The sequence below is a fragment of the Polyodon spathula genome, chromosome 2 (genome assembly GCF_017654505.1).
Source record: "Polyodon spathula isolate WHYD16114869_AA chromosome 2, ASM1765450v1, whole genome shotgun sequence".
Classification (NCBI taxonomy): domain Eukaryota; kingdom Metazoa; phylum Chordata; class Actinopteri; order Acipenseriformes; family Polyodontidae; genus Polyodon; species Polyodon spathula.
The window spans coordinates 30,991,840-31,017,572 of record NC_054535.1 but is presented as its reverse complement, the minus strand read 5'-3'; the positions used below and the strand labels follow the sequence as shown (position 1 = coordinate 31,017,572).

The following is a 25,733-nucleotide window of genomic DNA, read 5'->3' as shown; positions in this document are numbered from 1 at the left end:
TTATTGCACTTAGCGTGGAATGACTTTGTCCCAATCATATCCAATTACATTTAGCAGTTTCTCAAATTAAATTAACTATTGCACTGTATGCCTTATTATTTAAGCAATGTAACCCAAAGAAAAGGGAAATGTTGTCTGGTAAGGCTTGCCTTGTGCCAAAGGTGAGGGTATTTCATATAAACAGGAGGGCCTTCCAGTTGGTAAAGCCCTCTTGTGAGGGTTGTATTGCTAATAGAAAATGGATATGTTAAAAAAAAAAAAGTTACTGTTTTTTGTTTTTTTTGTGATTTTATGCAGCACTAGTTTTTGTTGCTAATGAAATAGAAACCTTTTCCTTGATATTCCATGAGTAATGGGGTTTGCACAGAACTCCATATGTGGTCTGGTAGCCTTCAGGCTTCATTATCCCAGCGGTGGACAATTTTGCATTGTGGGTATTTCCAATAGCCTAAATAATAATTCTGTACTGAAATAAATCTACTTACAGAACTGTTCTTCAGTTCGGGTACTTTATACACAAAAGTGAACATGGTTTATGAACTGTTTGTAAAATATGTAAAAGAATAAAAGTACTGGTAACCTTTCATTGTTTTAATTCAGAGTTGATTGCAAGTTTATGTATGTAAGTCTCAGTATCTAAGTTACCATTCAGTCCTTAAATGCATTTGTGAAAAGAAAAAAAAAAGTAATAAAAAATATCTAGTAGCCTACATGTGTTAATGCTGACCATGCTGTTTGTCTAGTAAGTTGTTCACAGTGTGTTCATAAAACATTTGACATCCTTTATCAGAGATTAGGGACCTCATATTGACCAATCAGGTCAAAGGAAATCACAGATCTATTTTCTAATTGCTAATATTCCATACTAAATTAAATCTTGAATTCTTCCTTTTCTTATTGTGTCAAATAGTTATTGTCTCTTTCTATATATGTATTGCAATGTATTCAAAATTCTGTAATTTCTCCTCAACCAAACCTGCTCCACATAAGCCATATGTACATCTCCCCACTCTGAACAGGTAATGGTATAGTATACAATACCCTATTATGATTCTTCAAGCTGATGTTTCCTCCCTTCTGCTGTATGCATTGATTCTGAAACTATTATTTACATTTGATTTCTGTGGTAGTCTGCCTTTGTTTTCATTATCTTACCTTATTTATCATGTCCTAACCTGATGATACAGTATTTACAATGTCTGTTTTCTCTAATGGGATTGCACAGTTTACTTCCTCATTGGTTAGCACTTTTTGATTGGTCCACTCTTTCATTTCCCACCAGACCTACATGAGCTGGTACCCATGCTAACAAGCATATACTGTTTGCCTAGCCTGTCCAGATTTCTGAGATTGTATAATATAGCCAGTATTAATAGGCCTTGCCTTGTGTTTGAAAACTTATTTTTGTATTGTTCTGAGTGCATTCACGGAATCAGAAATCAGCACATTCTGGATATGCTTATATTCGGTACTCCAAAAAGAATACAAGCACATACAGAACTGGAACGAGTTAATGGCTGTCAAGGCTTTTTCTTACAGGCTTTACGAATGTTCCACATTAAATGTTAATTTGTTGAGGGGGTCAATTATTTTCCTTTAACTTTTTGTATCTATCTAACTATACTCCTCTAACAGGATACATTATTTATGTACTAGTATGTGAACATTTTTGATAATTTTAAGTCACTTAGACAGCTTGAATACGCCTGTATAGCGCTCCGTTCTTTTACTCATCCCCGTTTTTTTGGCATGGAACTGCATAACAGTCTCGCGTTTTGGTTTGTCCTTGTCTGTCAGAGGAATACGACGTCAACACGAGTGGGAAAGCTTGATGGCATTTTTAACATTGTATTGGGGGTAAAGATCTATTGTAAAATTATAATAAAACATTTATTCATAATCGTTGCTTGCCCTATTATCATATTCAAAAATCTATTTGTTATGTACACACATTGTAAAATACTAATGATTACATCTTGTGAGAGATTACAGACATTGCTGTGCAAATTAGAAGTAATGTGTAAAAATGTGCCCCTCAATCATTTACTGTATAGTCCTTCCCACTTGGAAACATTTACACTGTACATAACAGGTTTGACTGCAGGAGTGATAGAATGATACAAGTTAATTGTAGTTGTAGTTGATACTTCTAACAACCCATAGGCAGTCCTGATATTGATAGGATGCCACAGGTTAAATGTATCAACCTGTGCCACCCAATAACTGTCTAGATTGATATTGTGTTGCTTCTAATAGTCCACAGATGGAAATACCTGACATTCCAAACAGCTTGACATTATAAACAGGCTTGCTAGTTTTTGACGTATATTCCTAACAAAACTACTTGCCTTCAAATGTCTTTTTTTTTTTTTTTAAAAACCAATCATATCGATTATAACAAGACTGACTTAATGAGCCTTTCTTTTCTCTCCAGCAAATTATGCACAGCACAAAACGCGCTGCGAAACTGACTAGTTGGGCGCACTAACAGTTTCATTGATCCGTACCACCTGATTTACATACCGGTAGCGGTTTTACTAGGAATATACACCAGAACTGGATCGTGAATTCATTTAAGAGTAACCCTTTGTACATGAATCAAAGTTAATGTATTTGTTTCACTCTGCTAAGTGCAGTATACTCTGACATAGTGCAGTATACAGAAATATCTGCCAATCAGAACCAAGAGTTAGTTTACAAATAAATAAAAATGGGCCAACCAGTATATAACCCAGAGTAGGTTTACAGAATAAATAAATAAAAAGGGGCAAACCAGCATACAACACAATGTGCCATCAAAAGAGGGTCTTTGGATGATTTCAAGTGGGCGCATAGCTATCTCTGTATAAGAGTAGTTGAGCGGATATCCTGGAATTCGCGGCGGAAGTTGATTGTGTGGGTCGCTGCCTTGCAGTTGTTCTGCGAGACTGCACTTGTTAATTCTACACCGAATCTGACCGAGAAGGCAGCATCGGACCTCAACTGAAGAAGAAATAATGTCAAACCCAAGTCCATCCAGCAAACCATCAAACCCAACCAATCCACGGGTGTTCTTCGATGTGGATATCGGTGGAGAGAGAGGTGAGGAATGAGATATTTACAAAAAAAAAAAAAAAAAAAAAAAAAAAAAAATCATACGTGAAGAATCGTCGATATGTTGCTAGTCGAACCCCCCTTTCCAGACAACGTGCTGGCGTCTGAACAAAATGTTTACACATTCGTTTCTCCTGGGCATGTTTTTGCATTTCATTTTCACAATAATCTGCAAAGTAAGCTTGCTATGTGATTAAAAATCTATTTATGTCATTGCTATTTGTTTGTTAAATTCTCAGTGGGTTCATTTTGGTTAGCATTTCAGTAGTGCAGATTGTACATTGCGGATATGCCAGCAATTTTTGTGTAAAATGAACATTTGCTATGCTTCCACCCTTTTAGTAGGTCTCTACATTATATTTAATTTAAATGTAATATATATGGGGCTTTTATTGCTGTTTGTTTCAGGCAGTTTTCTTTTTTTGTGTTCTAGAATCTTCTAGAATACAGATGCTTGTCAGAACCCTATTCTGAGAACTGTGTTGGAATTGCTATTACTTAAATATGGCTTTCTTGAACATTTTCGTGTCATGAAGTTTATAGGCCTAGAGTAGAGAAATATTAATAACAAGTCAATATCATTTTTACTTTTAACTGATTGCAAGGTCTCACATCAAGAATTTAATGCAGGCATGATAGATTAGCACCCTGGTTAATTCTTTGTTAGCTATATGTTGTGGAATTCTAATTATTATTATTACTGTTATTGGTTATAATAGGGCTTAGAATATTTTTTTGATAACTTGTTAAATCCCAAGAATGTAAGATTTTTTTTCTTCTTCTAAATACAGCAGTTATAATTATGACCTGTTTTTTTGTTTTAGTTGGCCGCATAGTCCTTGAACTGTTTGCAGACATTGTTCCAAAAACTGCAGAAAATTTCCGTGCGCTATGTACTGGAGAAAAGGGAATTGGGCTTACGACAGGGAAGCCTCTACATTTTAAAGGATGTCCTTTCCACAGGAGTAAGTGATTTCATTTTTGATTGATATGTTTTTTCTTGGCGGTCACTAGAAAGCTTAGCAACCCAGTTTTGTGGGGGTTTTTTGGAGGCGAAAGGGGGCTACAATGAAGAAGAAATATTGCACCCAGTCTGCACTCATAGTAAATGGGTAATATATGGGTCCATTACAAGTACTGTAAGATGAATGTTTCATTAATCAGTTTATGTTAAGATAACCAGAAGTCTGTTTTTTATGTAGTGATATAAACAAGTGATGTTTTCCATCCCTTTTTTAATTTTTTTTTTTTTAAGTATTAAAGTTTACTTTTAACTAAAATACATCTACCTTATCAATGTAAATGTTCTTTTTAAGTCATAAAGAAGTTCATGATCCAGGGGGGAGATTTCTCCAATCAAAATGGAACTGGGGGAGAGAGTATTTATGGAGAGAAGTTTGAAGATGAAAACTTTCATTACAAGGTAAAGCACTCTACACGGAATTCTAGGGAAAGGTAGCTTGTTGCAGGTGCATAATGTTGCTATAATAGTCTTCAGTGTCTTGGGTGAATTTATTAATCTGTGGAAAGTTTATTTCACAATTTAAAAACAATACCCTTTCATTCATTTAGCAGAATAGACAAAAGTAGTTAACCTGGGAAATGTTAACAGCAAATCAATATTTTGTGTAAGCTACTATATCTGTAAAGGTGTACTTGTAATCTAAATGGAAGATTATTTCTTAATTTTTTTACAGCATGATCGTGAAGGCTTGCTCAGCATGGCAAATGCAGGACCCAATACCAATGGCTCTCAGTTCTTCATCACCACAGTACCAACAGCTCACCTGGATGGGAAACATGTCATTTTTGGACAGGTTTTGAAAGGCTTAGGTGTAGTGAAAATTCTAGAAGCAATAGAAACTAATGAGGAAATGCCAGTCAAGGTAAGTCATTTGTCTATTTGTCATTTGTTCTACCCAAATTGGCAATGAAATATACAGTAAACTGTTAAACTTTTGCAACCAATTGGTTAGTTTTCTAACTCCATTGTCTCAGGTTTTAATAGACGAAAAAGATATAAAACAATTTCGTGGTAAATAATAAAATGTATAGTTTTGTATGAATTCTACAATAGTCAATCTTGAGGTTAATGTGCCCCCCCCCCCCCCAGGCATCTAATATACATTGTAATTGTTGGTCAATTTAATAAAAAACATATTTGCTAATAACAATGACAATACAATTAAAAAATATTAAGTGTATATATTTTAATTTCTTTTAAAGCCATGTTGTATAGCTGAGTGTGGAGAGCACAAAGACGGAGACAAATGGGGGATTGCCCCTGATGATGGCTCAGGAGACACCCATCCTGACTTTCCAGAGGACTCTGACATTGATTTAAAAGATGTAGGTATACTGTAGGGCACAAAGTATTTTCTGTGTTAGGAATGTTTTTTCAACATTACATTCCAGTTTTGCTTTAATTCAGCTCCAGATTTTCTTTACGTGTAATGTTAGAATGTTAGAGATGTACTATAATAAACACTACTTTATAACCCTCTACACAAGTCAGCCACTACTTCTTCTTTTCAGTGGAGGTCAGCCGTTCAGTTATTATTCAATTATAGAACGGCAAATAAAGCACGGCTTAGAGGTTACACTAATTAAAGACACCTGTTGTTAAACCACTGCTTACTGAGGCAACCCTTTCAGTGGACAACAATAATTATCAACTTTAAAATAAAGGTGATAATGGCATTGATGTGGAGCGCTCCTCTAGTAATGTTCGTCCGGTTCCACACTTACTGACTTGGGAGTTCCATTATTACATCATAACATGCCACAGCAGTGCCATTATTTCCTAATTCCACTTAACCTATTGAAACATGTACATGTGGTAGTTGATTGGCTGTTTAAAAATAGTTAACACAGAAAAACAGGAAAATACTTTTTCTTTTTCAGCATCAGAACAATGAGAAAGCTAATCTTTTTTTGCCCCTTATAAACATGGAATTTTAGTGTATTGTAGTGATGTTCATGTGAAGCAAACACTCAAGGAATACTGGGCCTGTCCAAAAAGCAGGAATTTTTTAAAGATTATGAATACAATATATACAATACATGACTTGAATTTACAGTCTAAGGAATAATTAAATACAGATTTTGCATTAAGAATGCAATATATTTACACTGTTGCATTGCTGATGCTATGAGGGTGAAACTCCACTTGGCACTCTCTGACAGCATGTTTGTTTGTGTAAATGTGGATTGCTTCAGTTCCAGAATAATTCTAATACCCACTAAAGGCTTTCAAATGGCTGAACTACCTATTCCGTTTCTTTACCAAGCACACATTATGAACGTCGGGTTTACAAAACTGCCTAGTCAAATAAAGGAAAATGCTTTGATATATGAATATCTGACATATAAACATTCCCAATAGACAGTAATTCCTCAAAGGGAACTTTTTCCACTTTTCCCTTGTTGAATAATACTTCGTAGTCTAAACCAGGGGTGTCAAACTCGTTTCGTTTAGCGGGCCTGATCCGATACCCTGCCACTTGGCATCGGGCCAGGTGACAGTTATAAAGATACAAAGACAAACCCAAAACCCTAAACCTTTGCTTGAACAACACAAATTGTCAAGCTGCTGTGATTGCTGTCAATCGCCGACCAAGTGGGTGAGACTCGGTGCGTTAGCTGGTTCGAGTAGACAACACCAGTGATACCAGAACAAGGTTCTGTGGTGACAAGGGTCATTGTGTCTTTATCCGTGAAGAGAAAGGTGGAACAAGAGTGCTGTGTGTTTTAATAGAAATGGGGAATTTCATATTTCTTTGAGGGCATGAATGGAAGGCAAATGTGCTTTATTTGTAAGCAACATGTGTCTGTTTGAAATAATACAACATTAGAAGACACTATGAAGCAAACCATGGCAAGAAATATGATACATATACAGGAACGGTACGTGAAGATAAATACTCTGAATCAGCACAGTCATTGAAAAAACAGCAATTGATGTTTAATAATGCTTGTAGCGTAGGTGATGCTGCTGTTAAGGCAAGCCTGATTGCTCACAAAATAGGTGTTTCTTCAAAACCATTTTCTGATGGAGTGTTTTTGAAGAATTGCTGCTGAAATAGTGTCTTGAGAAGCAGCAATGTTTCTCTGTCATGAATATCAAAATGTTATTCTCATCTTAACTCCATATTCACGATATCCTCAGCCCAGTTATTTGATCCAGCTGTTCAAGCAAAGATTCCAGGTATCAGGAGTGGCAGTAGCAGTCACTAATGTTCTTTGCCTTTTATCTTTTTGCTGAGTGCTAAATAAAAAAAGATCAGTATGTTTGATCAGTAAAAAACAGAAAAATGATCAGTATGTATGCGTTGTACAACATAAACAATAATTACTCACTGTTTTTAGGATTGCATCAAGAAAGAAAATTAAAACGTTTATAAAATATACGACTTTTGCAAGTATGGCCTGTATCGTAGTATTGTAGACAGAAACTGGCCCCGAATGTAGCGGCGGTAAGAATCCAAGTGTGCAACTTGTATCTTCCAAAATAGAAAGCCCTTTTTATTAAGCAAATGGTGAATAGCAATGGTCGGTATGATCTCAGCTGACAGTCAGAGCGCACCAGGAGAACGCTTTTCAATGCTCCATGCCCCCTTCCCCTCACAGCAGCAGTAAGGGAAAGCAAGCAAAGCGGCTCCGGCAGAGTAAATCTCGCTGCTGGCTTCTGCGACTCTATATCTATCTCTTTTTCTCCTATGTCTGTCAATATAAAATCTCACACAGATAAATTAATTTGACGGATACAGACATTTTGTTTTTTGTCTTTGAATACATCTGAAAAAAAAAAAGTTAGTTCTTTTGTTTGTCCCAGCACTATTTTTTTTTTCCTATATTCCAGTAAATAAAAAAAAATATTCAGCGGGCCGGATTTTTGACACCCCTGGTCTAAACTATTGTTTATTATGACACTTTAGTCCCAGTTTTGCCAGATGCCCTGGGAAGCACACTTCAATGTTAACATGTGATGTTTACAGGTTGAAAAAATCGTGCCCATTGCAGAAGATGTAAAGAATATTGGAAACAACTTCTTCAAATCCCAAAACTGGCAGGCAGCAATCAAGAAATACTCCAAAGCTTTAAGGTTCCTTCCTTTTTATTGCTTGTGTGGTCTGAATGTAACTGTTCGTGAGACGCAGGATTTTCCAGTTGCTTTGCTCCATCTAGAGCAGGGTTTCCCAGTCCTAGTCTTGGGGACCTGCTGTGTCTGCTGGTTTTCATTCCAACTGAGCTCTCAGTACTTAACCAGACCCTTAATTGAACAGAATTTGCTTAATTATACATTTTAAATAGTTTTTAGCTCTTAAACATTTGCAGAGTTCAAGTTACTTATAAAATGTTACAGTTAACTTGAAATCTGCAACCAAAAACAAGTAAAAGGTCTAATTAAGAACATTAAAATAAACAGCTTTCAGAAACCAAATTGGAAAGTAAGCCCAGAGAAAAAGTATTCCTGTCTGCAAGTTAAATCGGTACTAAAACGATCTAGCACAGCCACCTCGCTTGAAACCTGCTGCATACTTTTACGCAGTTGTAATTTTAGACCCGAATAGCCATGTTCTCTATGTTTTGACTCTGTACTAATAAAATAAATTATTGGATGGGACAAATAACATGACAACGAACGTGCTGCATACATTGCCTTTATTAAAGTATGCCAGATGCCCTTGGATAAACCAGTTTTGTGGCTGTTTCTTATTGATTTACACATTTGTATAACTTGGCAAAGCTTTGCCTTAACTTCTAGCCAATTCAGCTGGAACGTGCAGTCTCAATGTATTGGCAAGTCAACTGCAGGGGGATGCTGCATGCTTGCCTTTAACAAATGACAGCACTCAGTTTTAGTAAGGAAGCAAGTACCACTATTTTTAGGCTTTATAGCGTTCTGAAATACTGTCTACTTAGGTTTATTTAATATTTAAACAGGTTCGCGAAATCCTAATTTTATTCCACAACCTACCCATGAAAAATATGTAAATTTACTGCGATTTAAGTAGACCCCTAGTAATAATGTTTGTTGGAATATGACAGCTTCTATCAAAATGAGTTCTTTGTCTGTAAAATAGTTTGCATTTTCAGAATATTAATTGACTTGCAGTAGGCTGACATGTTGAAATGTTTAGGTACCTGGAGGTCTCCAGAGATGAAGTGGAAGATGAGAATCTACAGAAGAAGCTGGAGCCCATCGTGTTGAGCTGCATTCTAAATATGGCTGCCTGTAAACTCAAGCTGCAGATCTGGCAGGAAGCCATTGACAGCTGCAATGAGGTAAATGCTTGTGATACTGAAATACAAGAGTCTAATGTAATATAATCTCCCTCAGTTTTTCTGCACACATATGGAAAGTGCACAGTGTAGTCTGTATAATAACTACATTTGTTGCTTGAAACTTATAATAAAACAAATTAAATTAAATGTCAGGCAGGTGCTGCTGCCATTTAAAAAAAAAAAAAAAAAAAAAAAGCTTATATACAGTGTATATGGATACATGGTCATTTACACACACAGTGTATATATATATATTATATATATATTATAGATATATATAATATATATTTATTATATCTATATATATTATATATATATTTTATTAAATATATAATCTCCCGACATTCTGTAGAATCGAGGGCCATGAAACAATTACAGAAATGCTACTTTGAACACAGACCACAACTTTTAATGTGACTACAATGTTTGTATTTCTATGTAGTTTTGTTGGAAAATAATGCTGAAATAAACTGAAACAGAAAATTAACGCCACTCTGACAACCCGTTTACTTTGGTAACTGGGGGATTCATCCAGAACATCGTAGGGAGTATGCCTTGTCATCCTCTCTAGTCAATCGGTGATCTTCTTTCCCGTTGCTATGGTTAGCAACGGGAAAGAAGACAGGGCCGTGATGTAAGTACTGTTCCTTACTGTTACATTTTGTGACTGAAGGTATATTGCCGTTTTGCAAATACTGTAGTGGCTGTTCAATTTTGAGCTTTTACTTCTGTGCAAGTACTGTATGTTATGCATCATTGTTGTTGGCTGCATCTCTTCAGTTGTATTGCACGGGGGCACTGCTCTCTTGACAAATATGGCTTTTTTTTTCTGTGATTTTTTTTTTTTCTTTATCGCTTTTATTCAAGCTTGCAATTCAACAGCTGAAAACACTCCATATCCAGTGTCCAATCAACTGTCTCACTAATTAGGTGATTAAGTGCATATGTTTCCATCAGTCACTCAAACGTGTCAAGCAAAAAGATTTAGTCAATTTCCATTTATATACCTTATCTTTTTCGAAAATAAATGTTATAGTGACACATTTGTTTTGATGCTCGTTTTTTTTATATCTATATATAGTATACACACACAGTTGTAATCAAAAGTGTACATACCCCAGTGGAAATTTATTAATTTTACAAATTTCTCAAAGAATTTTAGGAAAAATCTTTTGAAAAAATACTGTGAAATTAATTTAATTCTTTTTCCTAACCCAGGCTCTAGAAATAGATGAGTTGAACACTAAAGCACTGTACAGGAGGGCCCAAGCATGGCAAGGAATGAAGGAATATAATCAAGCTCTGGTAATCCATTTTACTATTTCGGCTCTAAATCCACAATTTTTCATACACTTGCTAATTATATCCTGTAAGTTTGGAAATTTTTGAATGATTATTTTTTCTTTCAGGTTGATCTGAAAAAAGCTCAAGAGTTAACACCTGAAGATAAAGGTAAGTGTGTGTGTGTGTGTAATATGTATATACATATACACACACACCTTAGGCAACATTTAGTTGTGCATATCAGAGTCTGTGAAACCAGCCATGTTAATTTGCATAAATCAGTTTAATGTAATATTGCCTTTTTATATTTCTGCAAATTTTATCACATTCTTAAATATTTGTAAAAGCAGTCCTTTTTTTGATATAAAAGTATTACATTATTTTTATAAAATGGGAAGAACTTTAGAATGTTAAGTAATTAAACTAAATGTTACGGACTGAAGTAAATGGCAACACTGAGCGAGTATTCTATAGGCTGGGTCCTATGTTCAGACTTTGAGTCTCAGGTCTGACTATTGTTGGGTAGATAGCTTGTTTTAATAATAATAATAATAATAATAAATGTAATTTTATTTTACAGCCATTAGCAATGAGATGCTCAGAGTGAAACAAAAGATAAAGGAGGAAAAAGAGAAAGAAAAGAAAACTTATGCAAAAATGTTTGCTTGAACAAACCTTTCAATTGAAGATTCATTAGTTTGCTTCAAGAAGCCTTTCTTTTTGGTTGTAGAAAGTAACAAGCAGTAGTGTATATGTATTTAGAGTTGATCTACGTCCTGCAACATTTAAACAGACCCTACACTTTATCTGATATTGCTCAAGAATAATGCAATTTGGTAAACTATTAAACTGAAATGCAGAACTGTCAACAGCAGTGTAGTTTTAAGGCTATAAAGATAGCAGATAGTAATGTTAAGGTTTACATAGTTTGGTTGTGTTGTATTATGTTCAGGGATATCTAGAAAAAAATATGATGTTCTCCACAGTCTCGCGTAATAGGTTATATATATATATATATATATATATATTATATATACTATATATATATATATTATAGATCTAAGAATATATAGATAATGACACACACACCTTATTTCTAAATCAAGAATCTTGATTTATTGCTTGAAACGAAGCTTCTGGAAATGTAAGTCATTTGAAGCACTTAACCAAATAGGATAATTAAGAGCCAATACTGGTTCCTTCATTTTATTTCATTGTTTTGTGAATTACTTGGCTGATCTATATTAAAAAACTATTTTAAAATTTAGCATGTAGTGAATACAAAAAAAAAAGGATTACTGCTTAATAGCTGTGCATTTATTGGGTTTGACTCACCGTTTTGTACTGTGTAAAGCACTACTGCAGTTCCTAAGGCAAAGGCTGAAAGTCCTTACTGTAATTCTGCCTATCAAAAAGATGCATTTACAGTCTGCTTCTGTACCTCCTTTAATACCTATGTTTTGTTGAATAAAGAGAATAGTTCTATAGATACTAGGAAAATCTTATTTCTTTTGGAGTCTGTTAGTTTAGAGTGTAGTCAGAACTAAAAACATGTTCACTGTACTGCATATTGAATTTATTGGCACATCTGAATAGCCTGTCATCCTAATGTATCTGGATATGGGACTACTGTGTACATTCAGAACTAAAAAATGTAAATCATCTTTATTCAATAAACATGCTTTTCTAATGTATCCCTTTTGGGCTCTAGTATTTTTGAGAGGTGTTAAATGATGATTAATATCTGCAACTATATTACACGTACTGTACATTCACAAGTTTAAAATCAGCATTTATTCCATGTGTACGGATCACTCAGGCATAAATGTTTAACATTGTACACTATAAATTTGTCAGTTAAATATTGAAAGTGTATTTACTGAAATAAAAACATTAAGTAACAGTGCAAAAAAGAACCATTAGTAGGGCTGGTGAGCAGATTGATTCTTGTAGTATTGGATTGTTTTTTAGTGATTTTAAATTATACTTGTCTACTTGTTTTTAAAACTAACTTAAGGTCAGAAGCAGCCTGGGTCATGCCAGTTACCACTTCAATGACCAGTCCTATAAATCATATTCCAATATGTCAATAAAGAAAACAAAATAGATCTGTTTTAGTTGGCTTAAATTATTATGTAAAAGCTCTTATCACATAGTGTCTCTAAATAGACATTTGTATAAATCTAGTTATGGCTACATCATAAAATGTACATGGCAAACTGCTTATTTAAAGTCTGTAACCAAGCATGTATTGAAGTTGAAATGTTTTAAGTTTTACAATCCTGTTTTTTTTTTTTTTTTTTTTTTTTTTTTCTGAACTTGCTGACATTATGTACAGTGTAATATTGTAGAGCTGTAACATCCTCCCTATAATGCCAACATATAAGCATTATAAGCAGGGCCTCCACCTCCTTCAGGTACCACCCAGTTGCTGTTCTGACTTGGGTCCTTAATGTCGCAGGTCTTGCAGTGAACACAATTCTGCATTGATCTGCAGCCTCATGCCATCTCCTGTTTCTACAGGAACATATTCATACACACCTAGAAAACAAAAGTTTTGACAAAATAATACTGAGCTTAATACTAGGTACTGTGTTATACAGAAAAGACCATGTTCAGGCCATACATCATCGCTGTAGCAAAGGCTCTCCAACGTAAAAGTTTGTTTCCCCCGCCCCTGATTCATTATGCTAATCTAACAAAAAAAGTGGCTTTGAAGAGGAGGGGAGTGTGGGCAGCTATATTGTTGATTAAGGAATCCAGTTTCTGCTACAAATCCGCAGAAAACTTGATTAGTCAACAAAACCAGTCAGAACAATTAAACAGAAAAGCAAATACAATGTTATTACACTACAATCATTTTAACAATTAGTTACCAAATGTAACACTTAGAAAAGGACTTGCAATTTCAGTTTAACAGTTCATATTGTTAAAGAAAAGGAATACAGTTATACATTAACAATTTTAAAAAAAAAGTTTTCATAATTACAAATTCACTTCCACAAACACCCTTTTAACTTCCATTGTACATACCTTCTGGACAGGTTCATGAACATCAATTTGTTATCAGCACAGAGTCAATCTCCATTAAATTACACAGACAGTAGTAAACTCAGTTCTTGCATTGCTTTAGTTTTACATTTTGCCAGAGTACTTCTCAAACGCTGGCAGTGATATTGAGGTCTTCATCTGTTTTAGGTTCAGCAAAACAACCAATAACTTTGCTTTTTGTTGCCAGTTAACATTCCTTTGTTTTTTGCGTTTATTTTTCATTATCAAACAAACATCAATGAGGGAAACAAAATGTTAAGTGCCTAATGGCACTCATGCACAGAATTATTTTTTACTGATTCCACACTTACCCGTTTATCCCTGTGATGGGTTGCATCGGCAAGGGGAGACCAGAAACGCTGCAGTTAAGTGCATTTATTTACAACCCATCAAAACAAACCACACACTAGCCCTCACCATCCTTTCACCATCACAAAACTCCACACTAACACCTGTGACCACCCTATTTATAAACTTGTGGCTGGAGCCTTAATTACATATTTAAATCACTTATTCAATTCATAGCTCCAGCCTCGATTTCAGTGTCAGGCTGCAGCATGAGAAAGTTGAAAAGGAGGAGGAACCCTGTCTGCTTGTACTGCAATCACAGCCGATCAGAAACATCAAGCATACTTCCCTGGTTCCAGTAGTTACTCTGCAGTTGAAATAATATTTTATATTTCCCTGTTTGACACCTATAGGTAAATGTCCCATGATTACTATATGGAGTATCAACTTACATAGTGAATTTAGTAAAAGTTATTATGATTATAAAAATAGATAACTCTTACCTTTGTGTTTCAATGTCCATGGCTCTTTTCCTCTGAGTATCCAATTAAATATACCAGTGTAAACCATACCACTGTTAACTCCAAATAACCCATGACAGGAAGGTCTGATATTCCTCACAGAGTACAGCTCCTTCCAAACCCAGAAGTTTTTCAGATTTTCTTCATATTCAGTGATACAGAGTCCTGATAATAAAATGAGATTATCAGGAACACACATGGTGTACCACGTGAAGCAATGCTGTATAAACCATTTAAAAAGAAAAAAAAAAAAAGGACATGCAACTGAATTTCTTGCTTGTTACTGATACCATTCCCTCAGATGGATTTTAAGGATGCTTCTAAATGAATGCTATGTAAATCAGAAAAGCCTAATTATTTTATTACATTCTTTATCCCACAAATGTGCATTTTGTCTTGTTTTTGCAAGGATTACATGACAAGAAGTCTCGTAATTCTGTTGAACCACTTTAGCAAATGCAAATCTGTTTGTAAATATTTGTATTTCTTTCAGTCAGAAAGAAATACAAAAATAGTAACTATTATATACACCTTGAATTGATGAGTAACAACCTGGTTTACTCATCAATTCATAATTTTCTTTGCATACGGTACTGCAGAACTTAAGTTGTTTATTACAGACTGTTCTTACTGGTCTATGCTTTTTAAATATAAATATTTAATTGTATAAATGATAGAGGTTTCCAAAAAAAGGTGCCAAGCTTGATTCTACCAGCTTTTAAACCCAAGACTGGCCTCTCGTGATTTCTACACTGTAATATGTCAGAGAGGGATGATCATCTGTTTCTTACCTTCCGTCTCTGACTGGAGATTCTCACTGGTGAGTTTTGAGAAGATAGCCTCTGCTATCATCATTCCGCTCTTCATAGCACTGTGAGTGCCTTTGATTTTTGGAACATTCATGAAACCTGGACTGCAACCAACCAGCAAGCCACCAGGGAAAATCAGTTTGGGCAAGGACTGAAAAAAGATTTTATCTTTCATTAGTTTCTCATCAGCTAGGGCGAATCAAAAATGCATTTTTTATATATTTGTAACAGAAAGGCAAGGTTCATTAAACAACACTCGCTGAGAGGCAACTACTGTATTGATTAAAAAAAAAAACCCCTACAGTACTGTACCTGGAAGTCACCTTCATTTAGTGCTCTAGCTCCGTATGCAATTCTTTTTCCTCCTTCTAATGTTGGCACCTTTGAAATTCTCTGAATGGACTCATATATGGGTTCTGGTAATCCAAGCCAACCTGCAATATGCATTTATATTTCATTCCAATTTTTCGTCATACGTCAATGGGAAGGGTACCATAAGGTTTTTCCCATGGAGTTTCCATAATACTGAAAAATTCAAATTGCCATCTTAAATTGTATATAAAATATTAGCAGTAGAAGTTGCAGTGGCGCAAACTCATACAAGGATTAACAGGTGTGCTTAAGTCTGCTCTCCAGAATGGTTGTGAAACTCTAAGTTGTGCAGTCTTGGAAGGCTCTGCTGTCTTGTCCACTGGGATTGAAACAAACCTGTAATGGAAGATTGCATCTTTTTCTACATTAACTATTTGTTGCCTTTCACAAAGGGATCTGCTAAGTGCATATGATTGAAAATGACAATAAAAGTTATTTCCTTTTTTCTCAAATTTAAATTTACAAACTCTGCTCCCCTTGTCCATATGCAATAGACATTCCCTGTTTTGTGGTTGCTAGGAGATCATGGAATGTAGATTGATGATGTCGCTGTTATTATGGGACAACCATTAAAATATAACTAATCAAAATACTGGTACATTATTCTCTTATTGTGGCAACCCCCCACCCTCCCCCAATTTGTGGTCTGCATTTGCACTCATGACCTATATACTGGACATTTTTCAATTCACCAAGCAATTTTGCAGCAGCTGTGCAAAACCTGTGTGAGATTTTGAGGAGTACTCACCACAAAACCAAAAGCCACCAATGGTTCCCCCTCATTTAAATGATATAAGAAAGATCCTCCATACGCGTGTCTGTCAAGAGGCCAACCCACTGTATGTTCAACTCTGTCAGGCTTCCACTTCTTCTCATCAAGAACCCATACCTGTAAGAAAACTAGACGTTACAATCAGGCACAACTACTCTATTATCATCACAATTAAAAACAGACTGCAGTGCAGAGCTAAATCTAAACCATGGGGTTTATACTAGTCCCAGTAATAACCATGCAATATGGTTAGATCTCTTAGAAATGCAATAATATTCCTCAAATGATGCAATATAAAAGTTAAAAACTAAATTCTACGAGGCCAGTCACTTTACTTGACGCTCGCTGCACTGACAGTTGGTACCTCTTTCAGTCCAACAGCATACGTCTGGGGTTCACAGTGCTGCCTCAGGTTGAAATGTTTATATAACTGCTTTGCCAGATATCTGTGGCAACCCTCAGCAAATATTGTTACTTTGGCATGGAGCACCATCCATCTTTCAAATGTGTCCTGTGGATGAGTCAAATATATTTATTTTCCTATAATGACAAATTACATTTTGAAAAGATATCAAAACATCAGATTTACACCACTGGAGGCAGTCATCTTCTTTATACCTGGTCAGTGACAACAATACGTTTCATTACTAATGGAGTTCTTAAATATTCTATGCTTTGGCCACATGAAAGAATGTGCAAGAACTGCTCAGTTTGGGTAGGCATCTAAATGTGGATTAAATGCACTTATATGGAATTAAAATACATTAAAATAGTTTTTTTTTCCCCATTTATCTACATATCCTACCACACAACTTCCAAGTGAAAAAAATATTCTAGAAATTTGTAGAAAATGAATTAAAAATAAAAACTGAAATAGCTTGGTTGGATAAGATAATAGATAATAGAATATAGCTTGACTGGCTGTAATAGCAATCCTAAATTAGCTCGGGTGTAACCAATCGCCTTCAAAATCACACACCAAGTTAAGTGGTCTCCACCTGTGTTAAAATGTAGTGATTCACATGATTTCAGGATAAATTCAATGGCATGACTTGAAGATTGCTGTCCATCAGTGCTCACCAAGGAATATGACAGAGCTTGACCAGTTTTGTAAATAAGAATGGTCAAATATTGCCAAATCTAGGTGTGCAAAGTTGGTAAAGACCTATCCCAACAGACTCACAGCTGTAATTGCTACCAAAGGTGCTTCCACCAAGTATTAACTCAGGGGAGTGGAGACTTATCCAGTTATGATCTTTCAGTTTTGTATTTAATATATAACTTTTTCCTCCTTAAAAGTGTGGAGTATGGTGTGAAGATAAGTGGAAAATAATCCTCATTTAAATGCATGAAACTAAAATGTGAAACAAGTTCAAGGGGGTGTAGACTTCCTTTAGGCACTGTGTGTGTGTGTGTGTGTGTGTATATATATATATATATATATATATATATATATATATATGCGCAATAAGGCCTGACAGGGTGTTTGTATACGTTGACTATAGACAAATCAGGGTGTTGTGCGGCATGAGACATTGGAGTCCCTCTAACCCCCGAGAAGTCCATATATTCAACATACAGTGCCTTGCAAAAGTATTCAGACCACCGTCCGAGTATTTCAAAATGCAAACAACATTTTTTCTGCCATCTTTGTTGCCACTGGAAAAAGATGTCTTTTACAGTTTGTAAATGCTACAAAAAGACATGTCTGCACATTAGCCACCCCTCTCTGACACATACCTTAAATTATTGAAATCTGAGACGCCGTTACATTTTTAAAAACATTTTATTCCTCCAGTCTGTTTTGCTCACACTGAGGAAAAAAAACTCCGCCCCCTGGTATCTTTTCAATGGCAATGTAGACAATATAAAAAATAAAGGTTTACATACCTTTTGCATGTTTCAATTAAATTTAATTTACTCTGCTTAACTTAGTGTGTAGTTCAAAGTTATAAATGGGACCACGTTATTGGTGGAAGGATATTTATTAAAACAAACAAAAAAAAATGTCCCTAAACATGATTTTTATAATCCACTGTTAGACCTGGATTATAAATACAATAAGCCTCTTTAGGGTGCCCATATACAGTGCCTTGCAAAAGTATTCAGACCCCTGACCAATTCCCTCATATTACTGAATTACAAATGGTACATTGAAATGTCGTTCTGTTTGATATTTTATTTTTAAACACTGAAACTCAGAATCAATTATTGTAAGGTGACATTGGTTTTATGTTGGGAAATATTTTTAAGAACAATAAAAAACTGAAATATCTTGCTTGCATAAGTATTCAACCCCTGTGCTATGGAAGCTCTCAGTTTGCACCGATGAAAGAAATTGCCCAAACGAGGACACAATTACTTTACCATTGGCCTCCACCAGTGAACCATTAAAGTTGCTGTCACATTTTCTGGATAAAAACCCCACTGTTGAAGGATCATTGGTAAGGCTGTGAATCTGAAGGAAAATGAAGACCAAAGAGCATTCTACAGAAGTTAGAGATATAATGGGTAAAAATAGCACTGTTTTTATATTGGTGACATTTGTTCAGGAGTATACGGACTGTGTACACGTATCTATCTATCTATCTATCTATCTATCTATCTATCTATCTATCTATCTATCTATCTATCTATCTATATATCTATATATATATATATATATATAGTGAGATAGCAGGGCGGGGGTTAAAATCCTTCCCTGCTAAAAACCTTGTGAGAATGCACATTTGGGTGTTATGAGGTTTAATTGTGTAATTGTTTTATTGTTTAGTAATCCCCTGCACCTGGTGGTAATTGTAAATTAGAGCCAGGTGCAGGGTATTTAAGAGAGGCAGCCAGTCTGTTCCAGGCTGCTGCTGAGAGAAGAGCCCGACTGTGTGAGTGAGCGGTCGTATTGTGTGAAGGTGTGTTTTTGAATGTTTGTGGCAGGTAAACGGTTTAGCCGTCCTGCGTGATAGTTAGGTTCCTGTTTACATTTAGTGAGTGCTCCAAATAGGAGCTAGGTGTTTGTTTTGTGTTTATTTCATTTTGTGTTTATTAAAAGTGCGCGCGAGCGCTGTTTCAGTACAATCCTGTGTGTTGGGTCGTGATTCAGAAGGGAGAAGAACCTGTGAGAGCCTCTGTGGCGAGCAAAAAGGTGACAATATATATATATATATATATATATATATATATATATATATATATATATGGGCAATGGATTGTCCTAACGGGACACTATTACTATGACCAGGTGGCACGTTCCAAAGTCGACCTATACCTCAAGTACGGGTCACAGTTGTATAAGATTCACATGCACGCGACGGAGTGTCTTAATTTTCATAGCGTACATCTCACAGAACACCTAAAACCTTGGAAGCATGGTAGCCATTGGGATTGGAAAATGTTGTAACTCACTATGAAACCTGTTTTGCATTAACTGAGTGACCAATTCCCTGCAAAAAAAATCACAAAGTAGATGTCTGTTCTGCTCAAATAGTGTGTCTGCACAGTGAGTGACAGGGGAAAAAACATAACTAGTAGTCTCAACTGCACCCCCTGGTGTACTTTTTCAATGGCAATGTCCAAATTATAAAAAATACAGATGTACTTTCTTTTGTATATTTCAATAAAATTAATTTACTCAGCTTAACTTATGTGTAGTTCAAAGTTATAAATGGGACTACTTTACATTCCTATATAATATATATATATATATACTATATATATATATATATATATTATACATATACAAAAATATAAAATATATATGTATATGTGAAAACATGATTTACTAAATACGAAAAAACTGAAGTTTGGGTGACAAAACTGGACCTAATATATAAGTTCTTCCGGACTGCAGTTTATATGTCTAAAGAGACCTCAACCTCAGGACTCCACAGACTGTATATACTTATTGAATGCATGCATGTATGTATGTGTGTGTGTGTATATATATATATATATATATATATATATATATAGTGTATGTAGAGAACCACTGTACACATGTTAATCTTGTTGACAACCTTAATTAATATACACACACAAATAAAATAATGAATGTTGTCCTTACCTTTGGTGACCCATCTTTACTAATGCCAACATCATTTGTAGCAATGCCCTTTACACCGCCATCTTCACGGAATAAGACCTGAAAAAATAAATAAAATAAAACACATATAATAGTCCTAGTTAGTGAACTGTACTTATACATAACACTTGAAGTTACCACGTACTGTGCACATAATAGGAAAATATCAAAAATATTAACTACCTTAGTCTCTTTTACTCATTTAACACTTCTGAATGCTACACTGTAAACTGTAAATGAATGTTTACAGTATTTACAAGACTATTCATGATTGACTATCTCTATAAAATTAATCCCACCACACCAGCAGCATACCCTGGATAGAGCTCCACCCCAAGTTCTTCTGCTTGTTCTCCTAACCAACTGACCAAATGACCTAGACGCACAATGTAGTTCCTGTGATTGTTCATTGGGAGGCCTAAAAAAGATGTAGTTAAAAGAATAAACTTCTAAGATTAATATGAAGCCACAACAATGTTTGTACTAGTGTTAGAAGAATACGGATGTGAATATGAAGCCACAACGTTTGTACTCCTGTTAGCATTTTGCTGAATAGTATTACTCAACTGCATAGTCAAGTTCAGAAATAATCTGAGTATGCATCTTAATATATGGTGGATAATACCGCTGTGAAGTTACTTTTAAATGGCTCAAATATCTCCTTCAAATCAGTATTGAGATGCATTGCTATTAGCGTAGCTTGTATAGTAGTTGTCCACACCATGTCTTGCATTTTGTCTAGTACCCAGAGCACCGTAAATCAACAATATATTTGTCTACCCATTTAACGTATACATGAATTTTGTTTGAAGATCACTGGATAGGACATACCTGGTAATATTGGCACAGGGATTCTGTACTTTTCTGTTACAATGCCGAACCCATCTTCTGTCACAGGAGTATGAAGGGGAGCCTGAAGGTCAAAGAACTAATAAATAATACTCAGAAGACAAAGGGCCAAGGCTTATCCAATAAAGACACCACTACATGGAAGTGCAACATGATTAATACACTAGCAGGGCGATAAACCAAATCCTGGTTGTGTTGAGTTTCCTTAACTCGGGTACGAGCATTAAATTATAGTCTCTATAATCGAATAAAAGGGAATCTAAGTAAGTAGGCATCAACAAAATGTCAAGACAATACATTTCGCTTCAGCAGCAGCAACAAGCCACTGTTATAGCCCTCTTTCCTTCCAGTCTGGGAAGAGCTCCTGCAGTGCACTGGGCTAAACACAGGCTCCTGATAGGGTGTGGGCTCCAATCTGAGAGGCCTTTTCCACCACACACACACACATACACACACGCAGCTCTTTACCCTGCTTGTTGGCCAGCTGTTTGAGACAGATAGCAGCTGACAGGCTAGCTGGACCTGCACCCACTACCACTACATCAGCTTCATCCACAAATCTCTCCATGTCCATCCCTTCGAATGAAAAAAACTAACAAAACAAAAACATATAGATCAGGTTAGGTTAACCACGTCTCTGTAACTGTATCTATGTTGGTTTCTACAGAAAGTCACTAACCCTTTAAAACAAGTGCATCAGTTAACAATTCTTAAAGAAATACAGAAGATAACAAAAACATAATGTTATCTTTGTAATAAACAAACTACCATAAATTGTAACATTTTACTGTACACTGAACCAAAATAAACGAAAAACAGCAACAATTTCAAAGATTTTACTGTGTTACAGATCATATAAGGAAATCAGTCAATTTAAATAAATTCAGTAGGCCCTAATCTATGGATTTCACATGACTGGGAATACAGATATGCATCTGTTGGTCACAGATACCTTAAAAAAAAAAGATAGGGGTGTGGATCAGAAAACCAGTCAGTATCTGGTGTGACCGCCATTTACCTCATGCAGTGCGACACATCTCCTTCGCATAGAGTTGATCAGGCTGTTGATTGTGGCCTGTGGAATGTTGTCCCACTCCTCTTCAATGGCTGTGCGAAGTTGCTGGATATTGGCGGGAACTGAAACACGCTGTCGTACACGTCGATCCAGAGCATCCCAAACATACTCAATGGGTGACATGTCTGGTGAGTATGCAGGCCATGAAAGAAATGAGACATTTTCAGCTTCCAGGAATTGTGTACAGATCCTTGCGACATGGGGCCGTGCAATATCATGCTGAAACATGTGGTGAAGGCGGTGGATGAATGGCACGACAATGGGTCCCAGGATCTCGTCACGGCATCTCTGTGCATTCAAATTGCCATCGATAAAATGCAATTGTGTTCGTTGTCCGTAGCTTATGCCTGCCCATACCATAACCCCACTGCCACCATGGGGCACTCTGTTCACAACGTTGACATCAGCAAACCACTCGCCCACACGCCATACACGCTGTCTGCCATTTGCCTGGTACAGTTGAAACCAGGATTCATCCGTGAAGAGCACACTTCTCCAGCGTGCCAGTGGCCATCGAAGGTGACCATCTGCCCACTGAAATTGGTTACAACGCTGAACTGCAGCCAGGTCAAGACCCTGGTGAGGACGAGTACGCAGATGAGCTTCCCCAAGATGGTTTCTGACAGTTTGTGCAGAAATTCTTCAGTTCTGCAAACCCACAGTTTCATCAGCTGTCCGAGTGGCTGGTCTCAAACGATCCCACAGGTGAAGAAGCCGGATGTGGAGGTCCTGGGCTGGCGTGGTTACACGTGGTCTGCGGTTGTGAGGCTGGTTGGACGTACTGCCAAATTCTCTAAAACAACGTTGGAGGCAGCTTATGGTAGAGAAATGAACATTCAATTCTCTGGAACAGCTCTGGTGGACATTCCCGCAGTCAGCATGCCAAATGCACGATCCCTCAAAACTTGAGACATCTGTGGCATTGTGTTTTGTGACAAAACTGCACATTTTAAAGTGGCCTTTTATTATCCCCAGCACAAGGTGCACCTGTGTAATGGTCATTCTGTTTAATCAGCTTCTTGATATGCCACACCTGTCAGGTGGATGGATTATCTTGGCAAAGGAGAAATGCTCACTAACAGGGATGTAAACAAATTTGTGCACAAAATTTGAGAGAAATAAGCTTTATGTGCGTATGGAAAATTTCTGGGATCTTTTATTTCAGCTCATGAAACATGGGACCAACACTTTACATGCTGTGTTTATATTTTTGTTCAGTGTATATACCAGGGTTTGGAAGATTTACAATAACTCGGTAATATCATATCGAACAGATGTCATGATAAAAGAAATTGCATTATAATAATAATAATAATAAGTTATCAGAGATGTACGATATTGTATTTATTCAGGCTATTTTTGATGAGAGCTGGATTTTTTGTGCCATTTTTTGTTTCATTATACCACAAGTAATTGCCAGAATTCCACCTGTTCTAGTAATATTTAATTAGTAAGTCTTGTATGTATTAGAGCAGCTGCCTTAATGAACTTTATGAATGGCTTATTTTAATTCTGAGATGAACAACGAACAAAAAATCGTTAGACTGCAAATGCATATTTACAGTACAATTTTTGGCACTTGCATAACCCACTGGTTTGCACAGCCAGGCGCATATGACAACCTTTCAAACACGGTTATTTTCGAGTCTTCATATTGACAGCGACGCTTAAGAAACACATACCTTGTTGTAGTGTATACTTGCAAGCTGGAAACATGTTGGTCACTTATTGTAAATATCTGCCTTAAATGTATCTGTAACAACTACTGTAGTTCATCAGATGAAATTTGCCAGTGCAGAATATAACAATTCCTTGATTTACTGCATAACCATTATTTACAACTAATTAGATTAGGATTCGGCACCTCCTGATCTCCCAATAACTTCATAAATAAGTGAGTTTACTATACAGTGTACCGTGCAGCAGAGCCAACGAACCTTGACAAACAACACTGGTGCAAGCTCTGAACTGTGGGAAATTGCGTTTTTAAACTCCCGCCTCCTCATGTTTGTGATCTGTTACACGAGATAAGACCACAATTTCCATCATGCACCAAATGCAACGATGGCAAAATAATTCAACTGCAATAAATTACTCCGTGAAACAAAGTCTTGTGAACTTGTAGGTTTGCATTGCCTCTATACATACACAAGGCAATCATATTTCTCTCAACCTGAAATACATTCGAGATAGTAAAATCTCCAATGGTTTGAGTTTTTCTCATTCTTGAAATTATTTTATTCTGGCATCTGAAAGGCCACCTATATTACTGCGTGTCGCTTGTTACTGTCTGGTTATACCGTATAATCGTGTGAATAGGTGCATTGTTAGACAATTGCATGATTTAACTAAAGCTTGCTGCAGTTCATTTTATCTGGAGCTCACCAATATACATATGGAATATTCGGTATGATACATTGTGTTACCATACTTTATATTTAGAGCATTGTTTTTTTTCACAAATTGATATTAGGTGGGGTGTAATAAGATGTATTACTGATAATGTGAATTATATTCAGGAAAGTGTCATAACCCAAGTGGTGTTATCAGAAGCTTGTCCCCATTTTATTCAATGTGGTGTTAACATTCAGAGTGTGGCAATACTAGGTTTTATTGTAAGTGTTTGGGTTTATTCCCTCTTTATTTCGCTGTATGACTTACACACATCCAGATATTTGTGGACCGACAGCTGAAAATACGTCAAAATACAAGACATGTAATTGTATTTTCTAATATAGTTAAACATTTTTCGTTCTCTCCACTATGCGCCTATTTGCGGGATTTTACGGTAGGTTTTGTCACACTCTAACGGGGGAGGAGTTTAATTACGCGCGGACAGTTGAATCACAGGCCTTACAGAAATACTGGTTTCTTTACTTTCTGTGTGCTATACGTATATATTCAATAATGTCGAGAAGTTCATCTGATAGTTTTCTCAACGACTCTGACCCCAAATGCTTGCTGGAAGAGATTGAAGTACAGATTGACGATGTGAGTAAAATAATGTATTTATAAATTATATTTAATAACACTTGTCTACGAATTTGGAATATTTAGCAGAAATAGTAAAAACAATTAGCACTTCTACAAATGGCCTGTGTCCCAGGTAAAAATAAACGTCCTAAAGGAGAAGCAGAAAGTAGAAATAATAAGTTACATTTTTTACAAAACAGAAAATAGGTATATAGTACCACCTCGGGTTTAAAGATGTCACACTGCGACATCCTTATTTAATCTTGCAGTAGGCCTATGACAT

General features: G+C 36.0%; 1 protein-coding gene and 1 pseudogene across 1 annotated transcript; one reads left to right on the top strand and one right to left on the bottom strand.

Annotated features, from left to right (window-relative positions):
- The first annotated feature begins 2,873 nt into the window (after positions 1 to 2,873).
- Positions 2,874 to 11,651, top strand: LOC121295278 (peptidyl-prolyl cis-trans isomerase D-like). The gene is made up of 10 exons (XM_041219735.1): positions 2,874 to 3,081; positions 3,918 to 4,058; positions 4,410 to 4,516; positions 4,791 to 4,979; positions 5,320 to 5,442; positions 8,091 to 8,197; positions 9,237 to 9,381; positions 10,600 to 10,686; positions 10,791 to 10,833; positions 11,246 to 11,651. Exons 1-10 carry the CDS (start codon positions 2,997 to 2,999, stop codon positions 11,332 to 11,334), a joined length of 1,116 nt encoding a protein of 371 aa, XP_041075669.1. The 5' UTR covers positions 2,874 to 2,996; the 3' UTR covers positions 11,335 to 11,651.
- Positions 11,652 to 12,988: 1,337 nt separating this feature from the next.
- On the bottom strand, positions 12,989 to 21,979 carry LOC121327865 (annotated as a pseudogene).
- Positions 21,980 to 25,733: the final 3,754 nt, after the last annotated feature.

What these genes read in the sequence shown, in the direction of transcription:
- LOC121295278 (XM_041219735.1), top strand. Translation starts at nt 2,997, where the DNA reads ATGTCAAACCCAAGTCCATCCAGCAAACCATCAAACCCAACCAATCCA. An exon ending in GGATATCGGTGGAGAGAGAG is followed by an intron (nt 3,082 to 3,917) that starts GTGAGGAATGAG and finishes TTTTTGTTTTAG; the next exon opens with TTGGCCGCATAGTCCTTGAA. An exon ending in AGGAATATAATCAAGCTCTG is followed by an intron (nt 10,687 to 10,790) that starts GTAATCCATTTT and finishes TTTTTCTTTCAG; the next exon opens with GTTGATCTGAAAAAAGCTCA.